The sequence below is a fragment of the Monodon monoceros genome, unplaced genomic scaffold, assembly GCF_005190385.1.
Source record: "Monodon monoceros isolate NGI ecotype Baffin Bay Population unplaced genomic scaffold, NGI_Narwhal_1 Super_Scaffold_12, whole genome shotgun sequence".
Lineage (NCBI taxonomy): Eukaryota > Metazoa > Chordata > Mammalia > Artiodactyla > Monodontidae > Monodon > Monodon monoceros.
The window spans coordinates 153,268,638-153,295,570 of record NW_021703768.1 but is presented as its reverse complement, the minus strand read 5'-3'; the positions used below and the strand labels follow the sequence as shown (position 1 = coordinate 153,295,570).

The window sequence follows — 26,933 nt, the reverse complement described above, 5'->3', positions numbered from 1 at the left end:
ATCATTAGTTTTTAAAATAGAAAACTTCCATCTCTAGAATTCAAGATAAATTCACTCTTTGAAAAGTTAAAAGAGTGAACTGAAACATTAAAAATGAGTAGATTAGTTTCTCTTGAAGAATCCTTCTGACTCAGATTTTGAGAACTGGGTTTTTTGCTCTGTCCTTGGGAAACTGAGAAGCAAGTCAGAAATCATTTATATTATTTATAAATATATATTACAAATGTGCATATGTTTAGCTCCTGTTTTCTTGGCTTTGTGTACATTTGTCTATGTGATCCCAGAGGGTAGAGCTTCTCTGACTTGGATATAGGTTGATAATTATATTTTATTATTAAAAACAAAACACTTATTAACTGGAGGGAAGGGAGTAAGAGGTTCATATTTCTAATCCAACTCATTTCTGAGTCTTCCTCTGTACTTCTGTGCTTTAGAATTTAAAGCTGTTTTCTAGACAACTTTGATCAAGTCTAAAGAACCATCTATACTGATCCAGTAATAAATTTTTTAAAAGAAGCTTTTAATTTGGAAATAATTACAGACCCACGGAAAGTTGCAAAATAGTACAGAGAGGTCTCTTGTACCCATCACCCAGCTTCCCCCAATAGTAGTATAGATAGATAACTATTGTAAAATATCAAAACTAGGAAAAAATTGCACTGGTACAGTCTATAGACCTTATTCAGATTTCTCCAGGTTTTATATGCCCTTGTGTGTACATAGTTATGTGCAATTTTATCATGACACTAATTCATTTTTGAAATTTTTATTTGTTTGACTTTTTTTTAATAGAAGGAAAATACTCAAGCTAGAGCGTTAAGTAGTACTAACATACCTATGCACATTTTTTTCCTAGTTAGATAAAAGGTTATGAGTTTATTTTGGTATTATCCCCCCAAAACCCCCAACATTTGATTAATAGAACTAATACTACAGAATATTCATAAACTCTGAAAACATGGGCAAATACTTTTTATGTTTCCAGACTTTAAGGACACCCTATATAGATTGATCCTGAAGGTCAGAGACTTTTTTTTTTTTAATCCTTAGTAACTAGTTGACACTCATGGAATTGACCACTATCAGCAAACATTCATTTAGTTTCTAACATGTGCTGGGTTTTCTGATGGGCATCAGATATATTCTCCTTTAACCCTTTGTAACGCAGAATTCCGACAGTTCAGTCTTGTGACTGCCAGAAAACAGTCTTGAACTCTGCCACCTAGCATGTATTAAAAGTCCAGTTGAGAGAATTCACTGGTGGTCCAGTGGTTAGGACTCAGTGCTTTCACTGCTGGGGCCTGGGTTCGATCCCTGGTGGGGAAACAAAGGTCCTGCAAGCTGTGCAGTGCGGCCAAAAAAAAAAAAAAGATAAAGTCCAGTTGAGAGATTTATTGATGAGTATTTGAAGGAAGTGCAGTCTGTTCACTTCTCTAGAACCTAGAAATTGTAAGTTTTATTTGTAGATCAAGTTCTGGATTAACAGAAATCAGAACTTGGACTATATAGTGTTGGCCCTCATAGTATTGGTTTTATTGACTTAGGCTTTGCTCTAGTTAAAAACTCAAATTTACATATAACTTAAGGTATTTTAAAGAAAAGTTCACTTCAGTAGACTCGTAAATATTAAAAGATTTTCTTGTTCGTGGTTTTGATTTTTAATTGCTGGCTCTTCTGGAGGTCTATGCCTGTAAGTAATTTGTAATTTGGCCAAGACAGGAATTTAAATGGGCCTACTGTGGGACAGTTTGTGGCATTAAGCAGCTTAGTCATGAGTTAGACATCCACCCAGCATTTGCACCCTAGCTCAAAGGGGCACTGCTGTAGAGTAACGGTCTTGCAGTGATAAAAAAATTAGAGCGAGAAAATGGCTCTTGGAAGAAAACCAGGAAATGAAGTGCTCCAAGAAAATGATGGCTTTCAAGCAGAAAGTAAAATTATGGGAGAAACTGCTATAATGGCATTCAGGAATATGAGAAATCTTGTACTAGAAGAGCTAATGTAGCTTAGTGAGCATGAACTGTGAAGTAGAAGAGACTTAGAAAATGTAGTAAATGTTTATTTACTGCTGGAAAGTTACTCGGTTTAAAGGTACCTAATTTCTTTATTCACTTTTATTCCTGAGCATTCCGGATCTAGGAATCACTTGCTCTGTGGCTTTGGGCAAGTTGGGGGTGGGGGAGATGTGCTATTTGTTTTTTAAAAGCATAATTGCTTTGTTGTTGTTACGTATTACTTGTTACGTATTTCCTATTGATAATCCTAGAAATAGTGGGTGACAACAGAGAAATACGCTCTCTGCTTAGGAGTCTGTAAATGTTAAGACAAATGAAGAGGGTTTTCTTTTTTTAATATTTATTTATTTTTATTTGGTTGTGCCGGGTCTTATGTGCAGCAGGTGGGCTCCTTAGTTGTGGCATGCGAACTCTTAGTTGTGGCATGCATGTGGGATCTAGTTCCCTGATCAGGGATTGAACCTGGGCCCCCTGCATTGGGAGCATGGAGTCTTAACCAGTGTGCTACCAAGGAAGTCCCCAAATGAAGGGTTTTAAAGGGAGAAAAAAGCCTCTGAAATCTTTTTAGACACTAAAATGTGAAAAATTATTTTGTGTTTCTAAGACAAAACCAGTATAGAATTACCAAGTAAGGTATTGGGAGACAGGAGACTTGGCCTCTGATCCTGATTCTGCCAATAACTGGTTTTTGGCAAATCAATCACATTTGGTGCATAATAATGGAACATCTTTTTAAAAAAAAATAAACTAATTTTTACAGAATAGTTTTGGATCTACAAAAAGATTATAAAGATAGTACAGAGTATTCCCATATAACCCATACCCAGTTTCTGCCATCATTAACAACATTAGTATAGTACGTTTATTATAATTAATGAACCAATATTGATAAATAATTACCAACTAAAGCCCATATTTAATTCAGATTTCCTTTGTTTTTACTTGCTGCCCTTTTTCTGTTCCATGATACCACATTACATTTAGTCATCATGTCTCCTTAAGCTTCTCTTGGCTGTGACAGTTTTTTAGATTTTCTTTGTTTTTTGATGACCTTGACATATTTTGAGGACTACTGGTCAGATTATTTTGTAGCATGTCCCTCTATTGGGATTTCTTTGATGTTTTTCTCATGACGAGAGGGAATATGGATTTTTGGGAAGAAGACCACAGAGGTTAAAGTACTGTTTTCATCACATTTTATCAAGGGTACATACTATCAACATGACCTATTACTTTGGATGTTGACCTTGATCAGCTGGCTGAGGTAGTGTTTGCTAGGTTTCTCCACTGTAAAGTTTTTGTTTTTCCCCCTTTCCATACTGTGCTCTTTGGAAGGATATCAATATCACTATGTGTAGCCCACACGTAAGGAGTGGGGGGTTATGTTCCACCTCCTTGACAGTGGAGTATCTACATCTGTTACTTGGAATATTTCTTCATGGGAAATTTGTCTCTTCCTCATTTATTTATTTACTCAATAATATATTTGTATTGTGTAGATTCATGGGCATTATTTTATAATTTGAGGTATAATCCAGTACCACTTATTTTGTTGCTTGTATTGTTCCAGCTTTGGCCATTGCTTTTTCTTGTGTTCCTTTGACATAGCCCCCATCACTGTGGGTGTTCTGTTTTTGTTTTGAACACTTCCCTTTCTGGCACCACAAGATGCTCCAGGCTCGTCTTGTATATTTCCTGCCCTAATCCTAGAGTCAGCCAAGGAACACTGTTTCCTTTTATTCGAGATGATATTGGAAACCAAGATCCTTGCTACTAGGTGTATTTATTGCTACTGGGGTGTAGCAGTTTCTTGTATGCCCTCTTAGCTGACAGAGCAAGGAAATATATGTGTGTATACTAACTGGTATATATGCACATATCTATAAATACTTCTCTGTGTAACCCTCTGTATATTAAGATAAACATGAATTCATACTATAGTCTCTCTCGCCAATTACCATGAGGATTATTTTAGCCTCTTTCCCTTGCTTATCTGTAAAATTCACACACCCAACACTGAAAGTGGCTCCCACAATCCATTTATTTAGTTGTTAAATTTTGATATACATATATAGCAGTATCCGAATTCTTAACCTGTATATTCACGTGAAACAACTTACTCAACTTGAACAGTGCTTTTGTACAGTCTGGTTTTACAGACTCCACTCATTTCCAGAGTTACTTAGGTTGACATCTTTTCCCTCCACCCCATTCAGTGAGGTTGTTTTGTATGTTTGTAATACAGTTAGATTGTTTTGTCACATCCTGTGTGCCATCCTTGGATCACTTAACCTCTTCAGTGATTTTTTTAAAATTTTCATACATGGGGCTTCCCTGGTGGTGCAGTGGTTAAGGATCCACCTGCCAGTGCAGGGGACACAGGTTCGAGCCCTGGTCCGGGAAGATCCCACATGCCACCGAGCAGCTAAGCCCGTGTGCCACAGCTGCTGAGCCTGTGCTCTAGAGCCCGCGAGCCACAACTACTGAGCCTGCGTGTGACAACTACTGAAGCCCGCACACCTAGGTCCCATGCTCCACACAAGAGAAGCCACCACAATGAGGAGCCTCCGCACTGCAACAAAGAGTAACCTCCCTCACCGCAACTAGAGAAAGCCTGCATGCAGCAACGAAGACCCAATGCAGCCAAAAATAAATAAATAAAATAAGTTTAAAAAAATACATTAAAAAATTTTTTTTCATACATGAAGATTCATTCTTCGTGCTATAAAGATGGATAGTGTCATGTATCCATAATTATAGCATCATAACAGAATGGTTTCACTGCCTAAGAAAGTCCCCTGTGCTTACCTATTCAACCTGACCCCCTCCCCTAAACCTCTGACGACCACTGACTTTTTTTTTTTTTTTGGTATCTAGAGTTTTGCCTTTTTCAGAATGTGATCTAATTGGAATTCTATAGCATGTCACCTTTTCAGACTGGCTTCTTTCACTTAGCAATAGGCATTAAAGATTCATCCAAGTCTTTTTTTGGCTTGATAGCTCATTTTTTTTAATTGAAGTATAGTTTATAGTTTATTTACAATGTTGTGTTAATTTCTGCTGTATGGCAAAGTGATTCATTTTAGATAGCTCATCTTTTAATTTCTGAACAATATTCCATCATATGGGTGTACTACAGTTTGTTTATTCATTCCCCTACTGAAGAACATTTTGGTTTCTTCAAGTTTTGGGTGCTTATGGATAAAGCTGCTATAAACATTTGTGTGCGAGTTTTTGTGCATTTGTGAGCTTTCAGATCAGTTGGGCAAGTACCTGTGAGCATGATTGCTGAATCCTGTGCTAAGTCTATAGTTAGCTTTGTAAGAAATTGCCAAGCTATGTTCCAGAGTGGCTGTACTATTTTGGATTTTCACCAGCAGTGAAATGAGAGTTCCTGTTACTTCACATCCTTGCCAGTTTTTTTAATCTTAGCCATGCTAATAGGTGTATAGTAGTATCTCATTGTTTTGTTTTATTTTATTTATTTTTTAAAATTTATCTTTGGCTGTGTTGGGTCTTAATTGCTGCGTGCGGGCTTTCTCTAGTTGCGGCGAGTGGGGGTTATTCTTCGTTGTGGTGTGCGGGCTTCTCATTGCGGTGGCTTCTCTTGTTGCAGAGCATGGGCTCTAGGCTCGCGGGCTTCAGTAGTTGTGGCACGCAGGCTCAGTAGCTGTGGCTCGAGGGCTCTGGAGCACAGGCTCAGTAGTTGTGGCGCATGGGCTTAGTTGCTCTGCGGGATGTGGGATCTTCCTGGACCAGGGATTGAACCCGTGTCCCCTGCATGGGCAGGCAAACTCTTAACCACTGCACCACCAGGGAAGGCCCTCATTGTTGTTTTAATTTGCAGTTACTTAATGGCAAATGATGTTTGATCTTTTCATATGCCATCTGAATATCTTCTTTGGTGAGGTATCTGTTCAGATATTTTGCCCATTTTATAATTGAGTGGTTTTCTTATTTTTAAAAAATATTTATTTTTTAATTTATTTGGCTGTGGGTATTAGTTGTGACATGCGGGATCTTTAGTTGCGGCATGCGGACTCCTAGTTGTGGTGTGTGAGATCTAGTCCCCTGACCAAGAATCGAACCTGGGCCCCCTGCGTTGGGAGCACGGGGGTCTTTTTTTTTTTTAATTTATTTATTTTTGGCTGAGTTGGATATTTGTTGCTGCACGTGGGCTTTCTCTAGTTGCAGTGAGTGGGGGGCTACTCTTTGTTGTGGTGCACGGCCTTTGTAGTACCTTCTCTTGTTGAGGAGCACGGGCTCTAAGTGTGTGGGCTTCAGTAGTTGTGGCTTGCGGGCTCTAGAGCGCAGGCTCAGTAGTTGTGGCGCACTGGCTTAGTTGCTCCGCGGCATGTGGGATCTTCCCGGACCAGGGCTCGAACCCATGTCCCCTGCATTGGCAGGCGGATCCTTAACCACTGCACCACCAGGGAAGTCCGGGAGCACGGAGTCTTAACCTCTGGACCACCAGGGAAGTCCCTGTTTTCTTACTGTTGAGTTGTGTTCTTCGTACATTTTGAAAACCAGTTCATTATTAGATATGTATTTTGCAGGTATTTCTCCTACCTTGTTTTGTTTTTTAATTCTCTTAAGTTTCTTTCATAGAGTTGAAATTTTAAATTTTAATAAAGTTCAGTTTAACCAATTTTTTCTTTCATGTATCTTGCTTTTTTTTAATTTTTAAAAATTTATTAAAAAAACAAAACATAATGGTACAAAAAGGTTGAATAAAAGAATTGGAAAAGATATACTGTGCAAATAATGTATCTTGCTTTTGATGTTGTATTGAAAACTCATTGTCAAACCCAAGATCACTTAAAATTTCTCCTATGTTTTCATCTGGAAAGCGTAATAGTGCAACATCCTTTTTGGACTCCATTTGATATAAGGAGTGTGGGTAGGAGGATTGAAATGAGGGTAGGTTTTGTTTCTTGGTAGTATTGGATTTTCATTAATGAAGCAGAGAATTAATATCACCTTAAAATATATTGTCTTGAATTATTTGTAAGTGTGATCAGGTCTTTAACAAAACTTGAAATGTTTGGGCTGGCTTCATAGTGGCTCTTGGGACTAGACCTGTTTGCTGTAGCAATTTCTCAGGAGTCTTGGCAAATTACAAATGTTGAAATAGCATGTGTAAAACTAACAGTGGCTTAGGATCATCAGTGCACAGCTATGAGAATCGGTTTACTATGGTTTGGCAGTAGTGGTTCCTCCACAGCTTTACAACCCTCTGGATAATGCGAAAGTTAACAGATATGTGCCTAAGACTTCTGAAAAACTGGGTCCTGCAACTCAGGGTGTAGGGGAAACGGTGGTGGAGCGAAGTGCATTTCCTGAAGTTTGCTGGAGACTCCCTATCCCTTTGTTGTTCCTGACAGGGATAGTAGCCTTCTCCTACCTGAAAACTGTTTTCCTTTCATTGGGTCATTCTGCCTCCCCCACACAGATGCCTCCTTTCCCAGGATCTTTGGTCCACCAACCAGGGCTAGCTGTTCTGCAGTTGCACTTTCCCTCACTAAACCCTACCTGAATCCCCTATTCCAGACCACTCCCTTTAGTACCCTTACTGACTAGTCTTCCTGTCCTGTCTCTGTCACACCTCCTCAGTATTCAACTACATTTTGTCTAGCGTAATAGAAATATGGGATATGAATTCTTTGACTCTTATTGTTTGTGATAATGAGTAAATGATTGGGTTATTTTCATTTTACTAGTCTTAGTTATTAATATGTAAAGTAAAATTAGAGTAATACCTCAAGAGAGGTTTATGCGAAACAGTGTGCCTATGTGAAAGTGCTTTTATTAACTGGAAAACAAAGCACAAATTGATTATTCATAAACCCTAATCAGTGGTTCTCAAAGTGTGATTCCTGAGCTAGCAGCCTTTGCATCCCCTGGAACTTGTTAGAAATATGAAGCCCTAGCCCACTGGGCCCAGCCCACATCTACTGAATCAGCAATTTTTTAAATTTATTTTTAATTTTTAAAATAAATTTATTTTAGTTATTTTTGGTGGTGTTGGGTCTTTGTCACTGCGTGCAGGCTTTCTCTAGTTGTAGCGAGCGGGGGCTACTCTTTGTTGCGGTGCACGGGCTTCTCATTGCGGTGGCCTCTCTCGTTGTGGAGCAAGGGCTCTAGGCGTGCAAGCTTCAATGGTTGTGGTATGCGGGCTCAGTAGTTGTGGCTCGTGGGCTCTAGAGCACAGGCTCAATAGTTGTGGCGCACAGGCTTAGTTGCTCCACGGCATGTAGGACCTTCCTGGACCAAGGCTCAAACCCGTGTCCCCTGCATTGGCAGGCGGATTTCTCTTTTTGAATTTTATTTAATTTATTTTTTTATGTAGCAGGTTCTTATTAGTTATCCATTTTATACATATTAGTGTATATATGTCAATCCCAATCTCCCAATTCATCCCACCACCACCACCACCACTACCCCACCCCCAGCAGGCAGATTCTTAACCACTGCGCCACCAGGGAAGCCCGTGATTTGTTTTAAAAAGCCCCCTGATGCATGCTAAAGTTTGAGAAGCACTGCCTTATATAAAATTATGCTTAACCTAAGGACAGTTGTATTAGTCTGCTTGGACTGCCGTAACAGTACCACAGGCTGGGTGGCTTAAACAACAGAAATTTATTTTCTCACAGTCTGGAGTCTGGAAGTCCATGATCAGGGCATTGGCAGAGTTGGTTTCTGGTGTGGACTTTCTCCTCGGCTTGCAGAGGGCCACCATCTTGTTGTGTCCTCTCACATGGACTTATGTGCACACGGACTTCTGGCTCTCTTCATCTTATATAGATTCCAGGCCTATCGGATTAGGCCTTATGACCTCTTTTAACCTTAATTACTTCCCTAAAGGTCCTATCTCCAAATATTACATTGGGAGTTAGGACTTCAACATGTGAATGGGGGGAGGGGGGCACAGTTAAGCCCACAACAGTAATGTATCAACAAATTAAAAATTATTGGGGAAAAAAAATCAGTCTTACCTTTTTAAAAGGTAAGTAGTTAGCTCATCTCCCTGATTAGCTTTTCCTTGAGCAGCGATGTTCCAGCATCAGTACTTAGTCCGGATTAATCCACTGGTTTTGTGCTTCATTTAATTACTACTGGGCTTACCACATTTTGTCTTTTAAAAAGTTTTAACAATTGTATGCATATATTGTTTTAGCTATGTTTTGGGCTAATTTGGTTTTGTAGCTTATCCCTGGGAACCCAGCTACCATTTATAGCATTGTTTCTGTGAGGACTTGGGAGTTGTATAGAGTTGATTTAGATAAAAGTGTTGAATCAACCTGTTTAGTTTTAGAGAATCCCTTGTAGTTGTAAATCAAAGCAATGTTGCTGTGCCATTGTATATTATTTTGATAGTAGAGAATAGAGGCCTTTCCAGTGAATAAGTGAAATTACTGATATTCCTAGTATATTAGAAACTGGAGCAGAATGTTGACATTGAGAGTTTCTCCTAAAAACTAATACCAGTCCTAGGAAACATTATCAATGATTTTATTTAGCACTTCTTTTTTTTAGCACTTTTATTTTCTTTACTGCCTAAATGCTAAGCATTTAGGAATCCAGTGAACTTTACCTTCTTTCATTTTGTGAAAACAGTACCCAAGATATGTAAATAAAACAAATACCACCAAATGATATGTGAAAATCTAGTTCTACATACTGTTACTCGCTTTAAAGGATTATAGAGTTTATAAGGAATTAGGCATCAAATTCAGCATTGGAATAAGTTGATGTATAAGACACCAAAAAAAAAATTAAGCTATTTTCTTTTTTTAAATTTAAAAAAAATTTTTTATTTTATTTATTTATTTTTGGCTGTGTTGGGTCTTCGTTGCTGCGTGCAGGCTTTCTCTAGTTGCGGCAAGCAGGGGCTACTCTTCGTTGTGGTGCGTGGGCTTCTCATTGCAGTGGCTTCTCTTGTTGAAGAACACGGGCTCTAGGCACGTGGGCTTCAGTAGTTGTGGCACACAGGCTCAGTAGTTGTGGCTCACGGGCTCTAGAGTGCAGGCTCAGTAGTTGTGGCGCACAGGCTTAGTTGCTCCGTGGCATGTGGGATCTCCCTGGACCAAGGCTCAAACCCATGTCTCCTGCATTGGCAGGCGGATTCTTAACCACTGCGCCACTAGGGAAGCCCCTAAAATCTTTTTTATTGTAGTAAAAACGCTTATCATAAGACTTACCATATTAACCATTATTAAGTTCAGTGGCATTAAGTACATTCTCATTGTTGTGCAGCTTTCACCTCCATCCATCTCCAGAGAGAACTCTTTTCCTCTTGGAGAATTGAAACTCTATACTACCTACTACCAAATCTTTTTGTGCATCCATGTGGCTCAGTTTTTTTTTTTTTTTTTTTTTTTTTTTTTTTGTGGCTCAGTTTTTATATCTTTAGGTCTGCGGTTTTGGGAAAAGGACCGACTACCATCCATGACAGTCTAATACAATACATAAGGCACTTACAGGCTTAGAAAATAAGAGGTAAAGATAGCTGGTCTGTGGCTTAATATATTTTTTTGTTGAGTCTTAAAACACTAATTTAAAACCATATCTACACTTGATGGTCTTTGGACAAGAGGAGCAGCATCTAAATTAAGTGTTTAATGTGAGGCTAGTTAGCTCCTCTGTTACTTCATTGTAATGTTTTAACTCATTTAAACTAACCTGTAAAAGGGGCTTTGTCCATTGTAGAGCTCTTTACAAATGCAGGAATTTAGTTTGAAATTGTATCTGAACACCATAAATTTGTGTAGCCAACATGATATTATATATGGGGACACCTGTTTATGTTTGAGTTTTATTTTGAAATTTTTATTGAAATTGAATCTTTTAACTAACTGATTTTAGGAAAACCGCTTTATCATTCTGGATTCACTTTCTTTATCTGTAAAATGAACTACAATGAAGTTCTGATTTGAAAGCCTTAATTTTAAATAAGAGAGGGGTTAGGGCTTCCCTGGTGGCACAGTGGTTGAGAGTCCGCCTGCCGATGCAGGGGACACGGGTTTGTGCCCCGGTCCGGGAAGATCCCACATGCCGCGGAGTGGCTGGGCCCGTGAGCCATGGCCGCTGAGCCTGTGCGTCCGGAGCCTGTGCTCTGCAACGGGAGAGGCCACAACAGTGAGAGGCCCGCGTACCGCAAAGAAAAAAAAACAAAAACAAATAAATAAAAGAGGGGTTAGGGGTCTTACAAAATTTTTTTAAAAGGAGGTGATGCATTTAACTGTACCCTTTTTTATATTTAGATCATGGAAGGGAAGTGGTTGCTGTGTGTGTTACTGGTCCTTGGAACTGCTCTTGTTCAGGCTCATGATGGACATGAAGATGATGTGATTGACATTGAGGATGACCTTGATGATGTCATTGAAGAGGTAGAAGACTCAAAACCGAAAGCAGATACCAGCACTCCTCCATCTCCAAAGGTTTGAAGTGGTCTTTGAATCTATTCATTTTGCCTCTTGAGATAACCAAAGGATGAAGGTAAATTTTGGATCCTTATCACAGGGAAAGCAAAATTTGCTAAAATTTTTATTGATCTCTCTGTCAGCCTTTGTTATATTGTCCCAAAGATAAGTTATATGGATTGAATTCAAGGGCCAGCTATGAAAGTTTGAAAGCAAATCAAGAGAATAGATCCTACTGAGAAAGGAGTGTTGCTGAATATTTCAATTCTTAATTCATTTTTATATTTAACACAGGTCACCTACAAAGCTCCAGTTCCAACAGGGGAAGTGTATTTTGCTGATTGCTTTGACAGAGGAACTCTGTCAGGGTAAGTGTTTCTTAGAGGGAAAAAATCTTAGAGGCAGACATCATATAAATAAGATAGAATAGTATATTCCTTTTTGGATATTATTTTATATAGTGAAATGTTTAACTATTTTATATCTTTCATCCCTTTTAGGAAAATAGTGATTTAGAACATGTGGTTCTTGCTTCCATTTCTTTTCCCTTCACCCTGTATTTTGTTCTTTGAGAAAGTTGTTTTCTCTTGAGTCTTAAAAGGTGAAATTATTTCATGGGTTTGGTACTTTTTCTTACAGAATTTTGAGTTGAGTACAATATATTATCACTACTTGAATGACATTTAAAAGTTGAAAGTAGAGTGGTTAGGTAAGCTAAGAAGAGCTGGATAGTTCCTATTTTTATTATTGTTTACATTGTTTCTTTTTACAGGCCAACTATAATTTGAATCTTAATGTAGGGGTATGTCTTAATTACAGGTGGATTTTATCCAAAGCCAAGAAAGATGACACTGATGACGAAATTGCCAAATATGATGGTGAGAGTTGCATTTGATTTAGATATAATAGCAGATTGAGGTTTGATGTATTTCCATAGTATCTCTCAAGACTAGTTTAAAAGGAGTATGTGTAGGGCTTCCCTGGTGGCGCAGTGGTTGAGAGTCCGCCTGCCGATGCAGGGGACACGGGTTCGTGCCCTGGTCCGGGAAGATCCCACATGCCACGGTGCGGCTGGGCCCGTGAGCCATGGCCGCTGAGCCTGCGCGTCCGGAGCCTGTGCTCCGCAACGGGAGAGGCCACACAGTGAGAGGCCCATGTACCGGGAAAAAAAAAAAAAAAAAGAGTATGTATACATTTTAAGATTTTTCACTGGAAGTTTGCTTTCTTTGTGTGTTCTATTGTATTTTATAGGGTTAGACCTGTTTAATGTTTATTTTTACACCATAAAATGGAAGGAGATTTATTACCCATGGTGCTGTATTTTGGAAATGGAAGGTCTTTTCTAGGCATTGGTAGAATGAATGTGCTATAGGTTTTCAAAAACCATATCCTAACATTTGTCAATTATGTGTGTTTAATATTAATAGACCAGCTCTCAGAGGTAAATGGAACATGTTAAACATTTGTCAGTATGATGGATTTGCACAACTTGGAGTTTTGTTTGTTACGATTTCAGGATCTTCAGAGGTGTAATTAGGGAGTGGGACCTTTTTTGTTGTCTTGCAGGAAAATGGGAGGTAGATGAAATGAAGGAAACAAAACTTCCAGGCGATAAAGGACTTGTATTGATGTCTCGAGCCAAGCATCATGCTATCTCTGCTAAACTGAACAAGCCCTTCATCTTTGATACCAAGCCTCTCATTATTCAGTGAGTGAAACAATTGCTTGATAGACCCTTTCTAGGAAGAGTGAAGACATTATATTATAAAACTATTACTCTATGTAAAAAAAAATTATGAGAATAATTACATGCTACAGTAGGAATTTTAGGATGTATTTAAGCATCCTGTAATGTAACATTTTTTTCATGCCCAGTAAATTATTTTGAAATAACTCAGCTATTTTTCCTACTGATAGCAAATGAACTTCTGGATTTTGCAAACAGTATTTACTGGGAATCTGCATTAAGATTTAATTTTCTTTTACTTATTTAATTTTGGGGGATTGGGTAAGTATAACAATAGAAGATGGAATCTTCACATATGACCTGTGATAAGACATGTGACCAAAGTGGGGGAAAGGGAAATAAATTAAGAAACTTGAACTTTCAAAATGCCGTATGGTCTCTGCCTTTCTCTCTGAAATTAGGTATGAGGTTAATTTCCAAAATGGAATAGAATGTGGTGGTGCCTATGTGAAACTACTTTCCAAAACCCCAGAGCTCAACCTGGTAGGTACTTCCTATTTCTTTATGTGGCCTCCCACAGTTACCTTTTAAGAATCTCAGAGAAAAGGAAAGAAAATTTTCTAAGACCAGTGAAAATAAGGCCATTTTTCCTGCTGTTGAAATATTTTGGAGGCTGGAAATACTGACCTTGACATTTCTGTGCTTTTTATTTGAAATGTAAATTTCAAAGCTGTTTTGTTTTATCCTTGGTTTCTGTCCTGTGTAATTTTTAGTTTTAGCAAACTTATTTCTTTGTTTTATGAAAGAAGCAGTAACTATCTAGGTATATGCATTATTTTGTGTTTTTAAGCACTTTCACATATTCTCATGTAAAATTTCCCGGTAATTTCTGGTTATTTCTTTTCACTGGTATCTGTACAAACCTCATAAATGAATAAACTTTTCCTTTAATAGGACACTATTTGGGATTTTATAAGAGGACATATCACACTTTTGAAAGGTTGCTTTTCAACACTTTGAGTTACTTAATCCATTTTTGTTTCTGAAGGATCAGTTCCACGACAAGACCCCTTACACGATTATGTTTGGTCCAGATAAATGTGGAGAGGACTATAAATTGCACTTCATCTTTCGCCACAAAAACCCCAAAACGGGTGTATATGAAGAAAAGCATGCTAAGAGGCCAGATGCAGATCTGAAGACCTATTTTACTGATAAGAAAACACATCTTTATACATTAAGTAAGAAAAACTATTAATAAATTTTGGTTTTTATGGCACTACACATTTATCATCCATTTAATTTAAAGATTGTAAGCCTGCAAATAAGAATCTCTGTTGACTTAATATCTTAGTTGTGAGAAGAACTTAATTTCTCAGCACTAAAATGTCTCTTCCTTAGGTTGAATTGAGAGCTAGGGTTTGAAACAATTTTAAGAATAAGCTTGTATGTCCCATAAAGAGCTTCTTTGCTTGATCCCCACCCTTCATTTCCTCCCTTTGTTTATTTTCTTGTTGATGGGATGTTAAGTTATAGGACATACAATAGAAATATGTGTACAGTTTTTTTCAAAGTATCTTCTAGTTGAACTTGTTTGGATGCTTCAACACCTAGACAGTTGAGTTTAATCATTTGGACATTGGAATGGGTCTTTTTATTTAATGAAGTTTTTCCTGCTGCTTTAAGATCACATATAGACATGCCTCTTTTCCTAAAGAATGCAATAACCTTTCTTTTTTATAACAAAAGTAATATATATTCAGCATAGGAATTTAAAAGGAAAAAGAAAGCAAAAAGAAAACATTTAAAATTATCTGAAATATCAACACTGTGATATGTATTTGGCTATATGTGAATAAACATGTATATATGTATAGACACATGTAATTTTTATTAGAAGTTAAGTGTGCTATATTTCACTTTTTCTCTTCACAAAAGCATGAGAATCTTTCTGTGAGAGTAGATATCACTGATAACATTGATAACCTTCATTGTCATTGAGGACAGCAGCATAGTACTCTGTCATTTTCCATAGTACTGTGGATGTGCTGTGACCTAGTCAGTTGCCTATTAGGCATTTAGATGTAGGATGCAGGCTTTAGCATAATTCACACTTAAGATACCTTTATGGATTTAAAATTATGTTTGCATTCTTCACTGGATTCCAAAAGTACAACCTGAGTAGACATGTGGTTTAATAAACCACATGTAATTGAAATTTTGTGTAATTTGAAATTTGGGCAACATAGTGGTAATACCAACTCAAAAAATGAGGAAATGGGCCTTTTCTGTTGGGGGACAGTTATAATAAATAAACTTATTTGCCTGTTGACTGGTGTGTAACCATTTGTGTCAAACCAATATTGCATTAGTTTATGTACCTTTGTTTTTTTTGATGTTTTTAATGTTCATACATGGAATCTTTTGGTGTGTAAAAATTTTACCTGTCATTTGTTCTAATTCCTAAAAACCTGAAGAACTAACATTTACGACTTACAGATAAGGAAAAAGCGTGCTAACTTGCCTAAGGCTCCATGACCATGTTCTAACGCCCAAGGTCTTTACTCCATACTTCTGCTTTCTGTTAGAAATATGATTGTTTGTGTTGTGGTAAAGAGAGCTTGGGAATGAGTGGCTAATTAACTTTTTAAAATTGCATTTAATTTTTTCAGTCTTGAATCCAGATAATAGTTTTGAAATATTAGTGGACCAGTCTGTTGTAAACAGTGGGAATCTGTTAAATGACATGACTCCTCCTGTAAATCCTTCACGTGAAATTGAGGACCCAGAAGACCGGAAGCCTGAAGATTGGGATGAAAGACCAAAAATACCAGATCCTGATGCTGTCAAGCCAGATGACTGGTGAGTCTTTGGGACCTGTCTTTGAATGCAGTGGAGCATTTCATACATTCCATTTGGCTTGAACAATTGAATGGTGGTTGAAATCTGATAATTTGGATAATCTGTGATGCAGTCTAAATGTTAGGAAAAATGTAGACTACTATAGCTGAAAATAGTAGTGACCACCTAGTGATTACTAGGGCCATCGTGATCATCTGGGCTGCCTCATACCATTTTACAAGCCACCAAATGCTGAAACTGATGATAGAGTTTGCCTGTGGTGACACGGTTGGTTTGTGGCAGAACCTCGGGTCTTTCGGCCTGGCCTTTCCAATGCTTCTATGAATTCACATTTAAAGCTGGAGTCCTAAAATTGTAAATTTTAATTTGAAAAATAACCTTTTTCCTATTTAAACAATACTCAGGAGATCTCTGCTCTGTGTTGAGCACTGGAATACAAAACCACAAGCACACCAGCTGCCTACACAACTCCCAGTCTAGTTGTGAGACAGGCACCTGAAGTTGGCATGCATGGGGTGAATGGTCTAATATGTGTTACTTGTGACCAGAGCACCAGGTATACCTAACTTCAGTAGTTTCTTGGAGTTGGGCAAATCAAATTGAGAACTGAAAGTGGGCAAGAGTTAACTAACTGGTGAAGATGGAAAATGGTATTCCCTGGTTGAAGGAGAATATCATGTGCAAAAGTAGAGGAATAGGAGTGAGCTTAACACGTGTGGGGGAAATTGAGTAGCCTTTTACATAAGGTGCAAATTGGAGAGTGGTAAGAAAAGAAAACAGGTGGGTTGTACTCTTGTATGTGACCATCTTTGAACTCTGGTATGGTGACTTTTGGAAATGTCAGGAAGTGAACAAAGAAGTGATAAAACTGATGTTCCACTTGTAAGTATCCTCTTAGGCTTCACAGTTAAATTCTAGTTGATACTTTTATGCTGCACTGGTGTAGTGGGTGAGTTTATTTGTATATTTCGACTCAGCCTTGTTCAGTATTGTATTCCTTAACTAGCTGTTTTATTTTGGGGGTGGAGAAGTGAATGTTCAGCTTGAAAGATCAGCTGAATGATATACAAGTTTAAGTTCTTACACAATTTTAAACTAGCAAATTTCAAAACCAAGCATAATCCTGACCAAGAATAGAAGATGTCTCTGCTTACCAGCTAAAGTGGCTCTAACAATAACTGCATAAAGCTTTGAAATTAGGTACTTCTTGATGAACTTTTAAGAGTAACTGTTTGAGTCATAATTCACATGCTAAAATCCACCCTTTAAAGTGTACAGTTCAGTGGTTTTACAGTATGTTTGCAGTGTTGTGCAACCATCACCACTGTCTAATTCCAGAACATTTTTATCACCCAAAAAGAAGCCCATACCCATGAAGCAGTTACTCCGTATTTCTCCCTTCCACCAGCCCCTGGCAACCACTAATCTGCCTTCTGTCTCTGTGGATTTGCCCATTCTGGATATAGAATAATATAATATGTGGTCCTTTGTGTCTAGCTTCTTTTGCTCAGCATAATGTTCTTAAGACTCATCCATGTTGAAGCATGGATTAGTACTTCATTCCTTTTTATGACTGAAGACTGTTCCATTGTGTGGATAATACCACATTTTATTTATCCATTCCTTATTTGATCGACATTTAGGGTGTTTCCCTTTTTTGGCTGTGGTTATGAATAATGCTGCTATGAACATTCATGTATAGGTTTTTGGGTGAATATGCATTTTCATTTCTTTTGGGTATATTCCTAGGAGTGGAATTGTTGGGTCATATGGTAATGATGTTTAACTTTTTGAGGGACTGCCAAACTGTTTTCCAAAGTGGCTGTACCATTTTACTTGCTCACAATCAACGTATGAGGGTTTCATTTTCTTCACATCCTTGCCAATACTTAGTTTTATCAGTTTTTTTATTATAGCCATCCTACTGGGTATGAAGTGGTATCTTATTGTGGTTTTGATTTGCATTTCTCTGATGGCTAATGATGTTGAACATATTTTCATGTGCTTATTGGGCATTTCTATGTCTGAAGAAATGTCTATTCAATCCTTTGCTGGTTTTTAAATTGAGTTGTCTTTTTATTATTAGGTTGTAAGAGTTCTTTATAAATTCTGCATACTAGGCCCTTGTATATGATTTTAGATATTTATAGGAGGAACTATTTTAAGTTTTTTGATTAAGTAAGGCCTACATATTTTTAGATTGCCCTGTTTAAGATTCACAAAGTGGGACCACATTGTGATTCTCTGGCCAATGTTGTCAGTAATTGGCTTTTTCTTTTGTGTTTAAGGGATGAAGATGCCCCTGCTAAGATTCCAGACGAAGAAGCCACAAAGCCTGAAGGCTGGTTAGATGATGAACCTGAATATGTACCTGACCCAGATGCAGAGAAGCCAGAGGATTGGTATGAGCTTTAGTTAACTTTTGAAATTGCCTGCTTTTTTATTGAAGTAAAAGTTAATATTTAAATACAGCTAACTGCTCAAATTTAAGTGTAGAGCTCAACAAACGAAATTGATTACATTTTCATCTCTTTTTTTAAATGCATCTGTCATGAAAAACCCTTACTACTGGAAATGTGGAAACAAGATGATGCTCTGTAGTACGACATTGTGAAAGTATTTCTGCAGGATTTCAGGGAAGCCCTGGGGCAGCTTTTCACAGTCCTGCATCACAGAACCCATTTGTAGTTTGTTTGTATCTCCACAGGGATGAAGATATGGATGGAGAATGGGAGGCTCCTCAGATTGCCAACCCTAAGTGTGAGTCGGCTCCTGGGTGTGGTGTCTGGCAGCGACCTATGATTGACAACCCTAATTATAAGGGCAAATGGAAGCCGCCCATGATTGACAATCCTAACTACCAGGTTTGTACCTCTCTGTGGTTTCATAGATCTCTTTGTGTTCAGATAGAAGTTTTGTCTATAGTGAGGCTGCCAGGTTGATCCCCTGTATTCAAACTATTGAACTGAAAACAAAGTAAACTTCAAAATTGAGAGAAAACTTATGTGTTAAGTGTTGAAAAGGTAAACCTAGAAACTAGAAAGAACTTTCATAATTGCTTTGTAACTTGTGTTTAAAAGCAAACAAAAAATGGAAAACTTGTGGTTTGGGCACCCTGCTACCATGTGAATCCAACTTGGCAATCTCTGTGGTAGGGTGGATAGAGGATTATGATGGGAGTTGGTTGCCTGACCACAAGTCAGGGAACACAAGTCAGCTCATTGCTTGACCTCAGTATCTTCAACTATAAAAAGACTGTGAGGCTCAAATGAGATGGTAATACAGGTGGTGATATTTTAAAGCTTTAAGTTTACTATGGAAATGTAACAACTCAGACCCTGGTCTCACTTCTGTTTCTGTTCTAGTCAAATTATTTAAAATCATTAATTTCTACTCTGTCACACTTCAAAATGTAAAGTGTAGGTCTGTATCTCTATGTATCTACTATGTATATACTTTTCTGTTTTTAAATGTACTTGTGCAAGCAATAAGATAAGTTAAAAATTGCGCTTTAGCTGTTTTGTTGATGGCCATTTAGGTGAATTGCCATTTTTGCTTTTAGAGTCCTTGCTGCAGTAATTTTCCTTGTAAATGTCTGAGTATATGTGGTAACTATTTCTCTAGGTAGTTATCTGAGGTGAAATATCTGGTTGAAGATTGTGTACATTTTAAATCACCACTGAAGGAGTCTGTACTGATTTATGCTCCCACTCCTACCAGCAGTTAGTTGATAAGAGTGGAGGCTGTTGGAATGTGCCAGGTAGAGCAAGGTGTTTGGATCAAGGTCATGGATGAAATTGAAAGTAGCTGGAGTCCAGATGTCTTAGAGGCATCAGTAGCATTTATTGTTTTCTTCCTGTTACTTAAGTTTTACAAGGTCAGCACTTAACTCGCAGGTAATGCAGAATTCATCTTAATTCTTATTTAGGTTCACCATAAATTTGTGGTGATCATTATCTGAAATGATTTTTTAAAATATTTTTCTCTAGGGAATCTGGAAACCCCGGAAAATACCAAATCCAGATTTCTTTGAAGATCTGGAGCCTTTCAAGATGACTCCTTTTAGTGCTATTGGTTTAGAACTGTGGTCTATGACCTCAGACATTTTTTTTGACAACTTTATTGTTTCTGGTGATAGAAGAGTAGTTGACGATTGGGCCAATGATGGATGGGGTCTGAAGAAAGCTGCGGATGGGGCTGCTGAGGTTTGTGCTTGCTTGTTTATTGTGCATTTATGTCTTTTATTACAGGTAACTAATTGCTTCTGTTGTGAAAAGCTATCTTCTAAGATTTGTCTTTTCCCTTTTTGGGGGATGTTGGCATAGAAAGTGTGACCTTTGTCTGCTAAAGACAAAATACTGGGGCTTTGGACATGATTTCATTAGGCCAATATAATGGCTTTAGAGTCTGTATTTGTGGTATGTGTAGGGTATTTTTTTTTTAATTGTGTTAAGATACATTTAACAGGGATTGACATATACACACTACTATGTATAAAATAGATATCTAAAAAGAACCTACTGTATTGCACAGGGAACTCTATTCAATTCTATTCCGTAATGGCCTATATGGGAATAGACTCTAAAAAGAGTGGATATATGTATAATTAACTCACTTTGCTGTACAGCAGAAACTAACACAACATTATAAATCAACTATACTCCAATTTAAAAAAAATTTTTTTAAGATATTTAACAAAATTTGCCATTTAGGGTATATGCTAATGCACTCTTAAATACTGAATCTTGGTTTACCCAATAAATGGAATTTTCACATAATTGGTCATAAGGCCAAGATGGGAATTGGAGAGACATTGAGATCAAGAAATTCTTCATTCACTGGTCCCTGAGGTTAAGGAAACCTTTGTAGGTGATTAAGAAGCCAGCTTTCACACCTAGGAAGGGGAAATCCCCTTGATGATAAAGAGAGCAGGAAAATCGAAATTTTTCTCTTATTTCCTTTTTACATTGTGTGAACATCTAGGCTTGAATCCTCTGAAAAAGGTGCCTGAGTAGTGCCATGCGGTAATTGAACAGTGGGACAGTACAGCTTGTATTTAGTGTCAAAAGCCAAAACTTGAAATGAGTCCTGTCTTGTTTTTCAGCCAGGTGTAGTGGGGCAGATGATTGAGGCAGCCGAGGAGCGCCCATGGCTCTGGGTGGTCTACATTTTGACTGTAGCTCTGCCCGTATTTCTTGTCATCCTCTTCTGCTGTTCTGGAAAGGTATGAGTTGTTGCTGGTTTGTTTTTGCTTTGTTTTTTTATTTTGATTCACTCTTTTTTTTTTTTTGATTCACTCTTATATTGTTAAAAATAACTAAGATACATTGCCTGAAGTTTTTCTTTGTAGCAGCTCAGTAGTGACTGGGCCACATTTGGTGTTGACTTCTGAAACCCTGTTCACTACTTTCAGTGGCCATTTATTGTGCCCAGTTTGAAGTAGGATTGTTAGCCCCTCGGTTTCTAATAGTATTAGCCTACTATGTTACTCTCCTTCACATTTGACAGAAGCTTTCTGAAAGAAAAGAAAAAAACAACTTAGAGATATAAAACTGAGCCATCTGGGCACAAACTAGCTTTTCCTTCTGGCATAGCTGTTTCTATTCAAATACTTTATAATTCAGTCTTTGATTTCTCATTATCCATTTTTCCCTCAGCATCCCTACCCTCCCTTCCCCCGCAAAACACATGTAGGGCTGATACAGCCTTATTCTTTAGCCTTTGTTATATGCAATCAAAAAAAAAATTTTGTTTAGACCCTCTACTTCTACTAAATGAGGATTATGCTTCACCTTGCATTCAAGATGTTTTGTAACCTGATCCCCAATCTTCCTTTCCAGCCTTATCCCCCCACCACTATTCTGCATATCTGTACCTCAGTCACCTTTGACTAGTTAGATTTGCACATTCCTGCCTGACCCCTTAGCTTCTACTGTTCCTTCTACCTTGAACCATACACATGCTCAGTGAAGAGGAAGCTCTCAAGCAGGAATTCCATCTTACTCATTTCTTTGTATCTACCCCAGCATATAGCCTTTGTACAGAACTTTGCTCATAGGCCTTCGGTAATTATATGGTAACGTAATATATAAAATGTGAACAAAACTGTCATGCTTTGGGGGAATATTTCAGAAACAGCCCAGTCCTGTGGAGTACAAGAAGACTGATGCTCCTCAACCAGATGTGAAGGAGGACGAAGAAGAAAAGGAAGAGGAAAAGGAAAAGGGAGATGAGGAGGAGGAAGGTGAAGAGAAACTTGGTAAGAAGTAGACCCCAAAATATCTGCTTTAAAACAACATCCTAAGAAGACGTTTCAAACCCTTATAAGCAAGTTACTGTCAAGATTGTTTCAGACTCTAGAGGTGTGTTCTAATGCTGATTTTCTAGTTACCAAAAACAAGTATAAGATTTTGCTCAGTTGTTTTACTTTGTCTTCTGTCTTAGAAGAGAAGCAAAAAAGTGACGTTGAAGAAGATGGTGGCACTGTCAGTCAAGAGGAGGAAGATAGGAAACCTGAAGCAGAGGTAATAGAAAGGGGAAGAGTATATCTTAATGTTTCAAGCAACTCAGTGAAGGTACATTTAAGTAGAGAGTATTTTCATAGGGTAATTTTCAATGGCTGTGGCAGTAAAAATTCCATTACAGCCAATTTTGTAAAAGTGGAATTCTTAGCACTAAAAAATTAAATTTCAAATTACATCTGAATCTCAAAAGTATTTTCTGTGCTGAAAATGGTTTTCTGTAATAAATAGAAGGTAAGGAAAGACTAACAAAATGCTTTCTAAGATGGCAACTTCAGGTTATTATTTTAGTTCTGTGTCATCATCTACCTCTCCTCACTGTGCCCTTAAAAATATTTATTGGACAAATCACTGCATTCTAAAATTTTTGTCCCTTTTGCTGATGGAGTCATTCTTTCGTTCATTCAATAAATATTTGTGGAGTACCCATTGTGTACCAGGTATTGTTAGTGAACAAGACAGACAAAGATACGCTACATCTGGGGAACTTAAATTCTAGTGGAAGGAAACAGACAGTAAGCAGTAGACGTTATAAGGAAGTAAATGAGAACAGTATGTTAAAAAGCAATGGACTATGAAAAATAAAAGTTGTACAGGAAAAGGTATTGGAAATGCTGGAGGCGGGGTGTGTTGTATGTAATGTTAAAAGATGGTAGGTAGGCCTCAGTGGAGAGGTGACATTTGAGCAAAGACTTGAAAGAGATAAAGGACTTTGCCATGGAGATGTCCATGGGAAGAGCATTCCTGGCAGAGAGGACAGCCGGTACAAGGGCCTGAAGTGGTAGTCTAGATGGCCAGTACGGTCAGTAGATTAAGAGGGTGGAGAAAAGGAACATGGGGAAGGTTCCAGATTAGGTGAGGCCTCCTAGGCTGTTGTAGGGGCTTGGCTTTTCCTCCTAGTGAAATGGGCAGCCATTGTAGGCTTTGGGGCAAAGGAGTGATCAGACCTGATTACTCTGGCTGCTATGTTTTTCACAGACCAGGGAGAATCAAGGAGCCTAGTTAGGAGATTACTGTAATAATCCAGGCAAGATATGGTGGCCCAGAGCAGGGTGATAGGAGAGAAGGATGTGAGCTTCTGATCTGGATTTTCTGGTGGATTGGATATGAGGTATGAGGGAAAGAGAATAGTCTACCAAGGTCCCTTTTCTAAGCACTGCTGTTTCATTCTGATCCTTTCTGGAAACTACCCAGTTTCCATTTACAGCTACCACAACTCTGCCCTTCTATTGATAAAGGTCAATGTTGTTTATATTTTCAGTGGACGTATTCTGTCTCAACTAGAATGCATAGTTCTTTCAGGTAGGGACCAGTCTGTTTTTATATACCCCAAACTTCCTCACACAATAAGTGTGTGTAGAGTAGAAAGAGCACTGGGTTTGTAGTCTTGAGTTTTATGTGGGACTCAGCTTTGATAGCCTTTAGTCCTCATGAATCTTTGAGGCTTTCTCAGCCTCAAAGTGGGACTAATGTGTCCACAGGCCAGTAGTTATTCAGGATTAAGCAGGATAACATGTGAAAGCCTGGTGTCTGGTCCTTTTTAAAGAAAATGCTTATAGGTTAGATTTAGAAAACAAAGACTGAATTAGAACACATACAATCCCACCACCTTTGAGCCAACATTGTTTTTGATGCATTTTCTTCCAATCATTTTTCTTTTCCTGTTTTTCCTCAGATGGGTTATACTCAGCCTGGCTCATTTGAAAACTTGGTGAACTTTTACTTTTTTTAAAAATATGCTAATTATAGTGAATTTCTTGTTTTTTCAACCAACAGGAGGATGAAATTTTGAACAGATCACCAAGAAACAGAAAGCCGCGAAGAGAGTGAAACAATCTTAAGAACTTGATCTGTGATTTCCTCTCCCTGCCCTTCCCCTGCAAAGTGTGGGTCCTAGGAGAGGACCTGGCACATCTTAGGTTGAAACTCAGAAAACCTTCAGAGTCACCATCAACAGGTTCCAGCTGAACACTAGCCCGTGTAATTTTAAACATCTAGCAGTAAATAATTGCAGTTGTGACATAAAGGACCCTGTTTCTGTAGAAAGAAAGCATTTAACATAATGGTTGTGAAATGTAACATGAAGCAACTAACTTGTATTTTTTTGTTTTTAAACATCTTTGTTTTTTAAAATAGAGTGATAGAACTTTGTCAGTCTTTAAAAATCTTGGCTTAATTTAATATATTAATCTGTCCATGCAGAAATAACACCAACCTTTAAAAATGCTAGGGGGCTGAATTTGAAGTAACTGATTTTGTTTTTTAAGTTTGGTATTACAAAACATTCACGTGTCTTTGTCCCTTAAAATTGATAATCATGTTTAAAGTGCAGTCATTTGTGGTTATAATCTTGTTTTGCTTGCTTCCATTATTCAATTCCTCCTAAGGAAATTGAGGAGAGTGATTGGATGGAAGCCCAAATTTATATAAAGGTTCTGTTAAAATTGTATTAAAAATAGACATACAAAAAGAAAAAAACTTTTCACTTGATGTTGGTTAGGCCATGAAGTATGTGTGTTCTTTTGCCTTTGGAACAGCTCAGTTCCCAGACAGCTTTGCAGTTAGTGGAGGAGGTGGCATAATGTGGCACTCGGGCATTCATTCTTCACACCCTGGGAGTGTCTGGGCTCCAGCCTTCTCAAGCAGGTGGCTTCTTAAGGAACGCTACCAGAGTAGAGGCAGATGTTTTCATCACATCTTCCACTGTGTTGACACTGTTTTACCTTCTCAATTTCCCCAAATTCCCAGCTTTCTTCTCTGCTATGCATTGTCTTCACAGCACAGCTTGCAGTCCGTTGCTGAAAATGCTTATGAGCTCTGCATAGTGTTAAGCTTTACTGTGATTATGTGTATGTTTCTTCCTTTATTAAGCAGACCCACACCTTTCCAGGGTCAAAGTACACGATAGAATAGTGTCCTTCATCTTTACCATTTCTTTTACTCCGTGTAAAGACTTTAGAAGTCTAATCCAGAGGCGAGCCAATTCAGAATTGACTGTAATTGAACACAGGCTAAAAGTATTTATGGAGAAGTGACTTTTAGCATGAGTTTTCTGATTTTTGTAGCTGCTAAATCTTTTAAGTCTTTATTTGCAGTTCATGTAACAGTTCTGTCTTAAATTACATGATAAAGCAGTCCTGTTCAAAACTTTTTTTAAGTATGTGGCTTGTATAATTTTTAAGAAATGATCTTAGGTTTGTTTTTTCATGTGGAATGCAGATGGGTGCTATCAGAGCCTCTCCCCCATCACTATAGTGTAATAACATCATTATTACACCACACTGAAATGTATTCAGAATTAGATTTTTTTTTAGCTTTATTGTTTTTTCAGAGGTGTTTCAAATGTACCGATGATACTGTTCCTTGCACTGAATATATAAACACTCCAGAGTGTTTATATTGGGGAGATATTGGGGAGGAAGTATATTCATAAAAGATGAAGGCTGTATCTGTTTATTTTGTTTATCTTCAGTTTTTTTACTGGTTCACTTAAATTCTTATGAGGGTGGGATGCATTTTTCTTACTGTTCAGTGCTTTATCCTTTTCATCTGTTGTTCTGTGGTCACAGTGACCTTAGCTATGTAGCAGACTTTCCCAAATGTATTGAGTGCAAATAAACAGTTACTTAGCAAGACCTGAAAATATGTCTGCAGGTTTCTCCTTGAAGCAAGTGTGTGGGATCATTGCATTTCCTGAAATCTGCCTTCTTTACCCTCCATTGACATTACGGTTTCTTCCAGCTGAGCTGTGGAATAACAAGCATAAATCAGTAGACTGTTCATTTGCCTTTCCAAGGGTAATTTAGCAACGTTTGTCCAAAAAAAGAAAGACAAAACAAAAAGTCATTTCTTGGTTTTCTTTTCACTCTTTGTTGAAGGTGCAGCCTTCTGATTAGAAGTCTGACACATTAATGAATGACCAGCAGCAGTATTCAGCTCTTTAAAAGGCACTTACATTATGATTTTACATGCTGGTTATTTGTCCCATTGTTGTAAAATGCCCACTCCATCAGATGTGTTCCTCAGTTTCTCTCATCCATAAAATACTCTTCATTTTTCTCCAATTGTTGCATTACTAAATGGTATTACATTAAAGCCCTGTGTTAAGCATATGCTTTTGACTGACCTTCTTTCATAATAACCTTCAATTTGTGTGTTTTACTGGCTCAATAGTGGGTTGATCTTCCTTTAATTGACTACTACATGAAATTTTCTAATATTGCAGAAACTATTATGGACGGTGAAATAATTACTACATCTCACCACGTGGATTTGAATATAATTCAGAGTAGGCTTTGCATCCTTTTCCTGCTGGATTGGGGTTCGGTATTTCAGTTCTATAATAGGTATAGCAGCTCAGAAAGGGAATGGTAATTTGTAGATTATTCTTTGAGATTTATGGGAACCATTCGACTTTTAAACATTT

At 37.8% G+C, this 26,933-nt stretch overlaps 1 protein-coding gene across 1 annotated transcript in view; it reads left to right on the top strand.

Moving 5' to 3' along the window:
* CANX (calnexin) overlaps window positions 1-26,615 on the top strand; it is a 32,211-nt gene extending 5,596 nt beyond the window's left edge. Inside the window, exons 2-15 of the mRNA XM_029217062.1 lie at window positions 11,279-11,455; window positions 11,732-11,805; window positions 12,257-12,315; window positions 13,004-13,145; window positions 13,586-13,667; window positions 14,173-14,365; window positions 15,797-15,986; window positions 18,275-18,388; window positions 18,694-18,850; window positions 19,976-20,191; window positions 21,091-21,210; window positions 22,119-22,245; window positions 22,431-22,510; window positions 24,284-26,615. Of these exons, the coding sequence (XP_029072895.1) occupies window positions 11,282-11,455; window positions 11,732-11,805; window positions 12,257-12,315; window positions 13,004-13,145; window positions 13,586-13,667; window positions 14,173-14,365; window positions 15,797-15,986; window positions 18,275-18,388; window positions 18,694-18,850; window positions 19,976-20,191; window positions 21,091-21,210; window positions 22,119-22,245; window positions 22,431-22,510; window positions 24,284-24,337 (1,782 nt within the window). The 5' untranslated portion in view covers window positions 11,279-11,281 and the 3' untranslated portion in view covers window positions 24,338-26,615. The remainder of the gene's footprint in view (window positions 1-11,278; window positions 11,456-11,731; window positions 11,806-12,256; window positions 12,316-13,003; window positions 13,146-13,585; window positions 13,668-14,172; window positions 14,366-15,796; window positions 15,987-18,274; window positions 18,389-18,693; window positions 18,851-19,975; window positions 20,192-21,090; window positions 21,211-22,118; window positions 22,246-22,430; window positions 22,511-24,283) is intronic.
* Window positions 26,616-26,933: the final 318 nt, after the last annotated feature.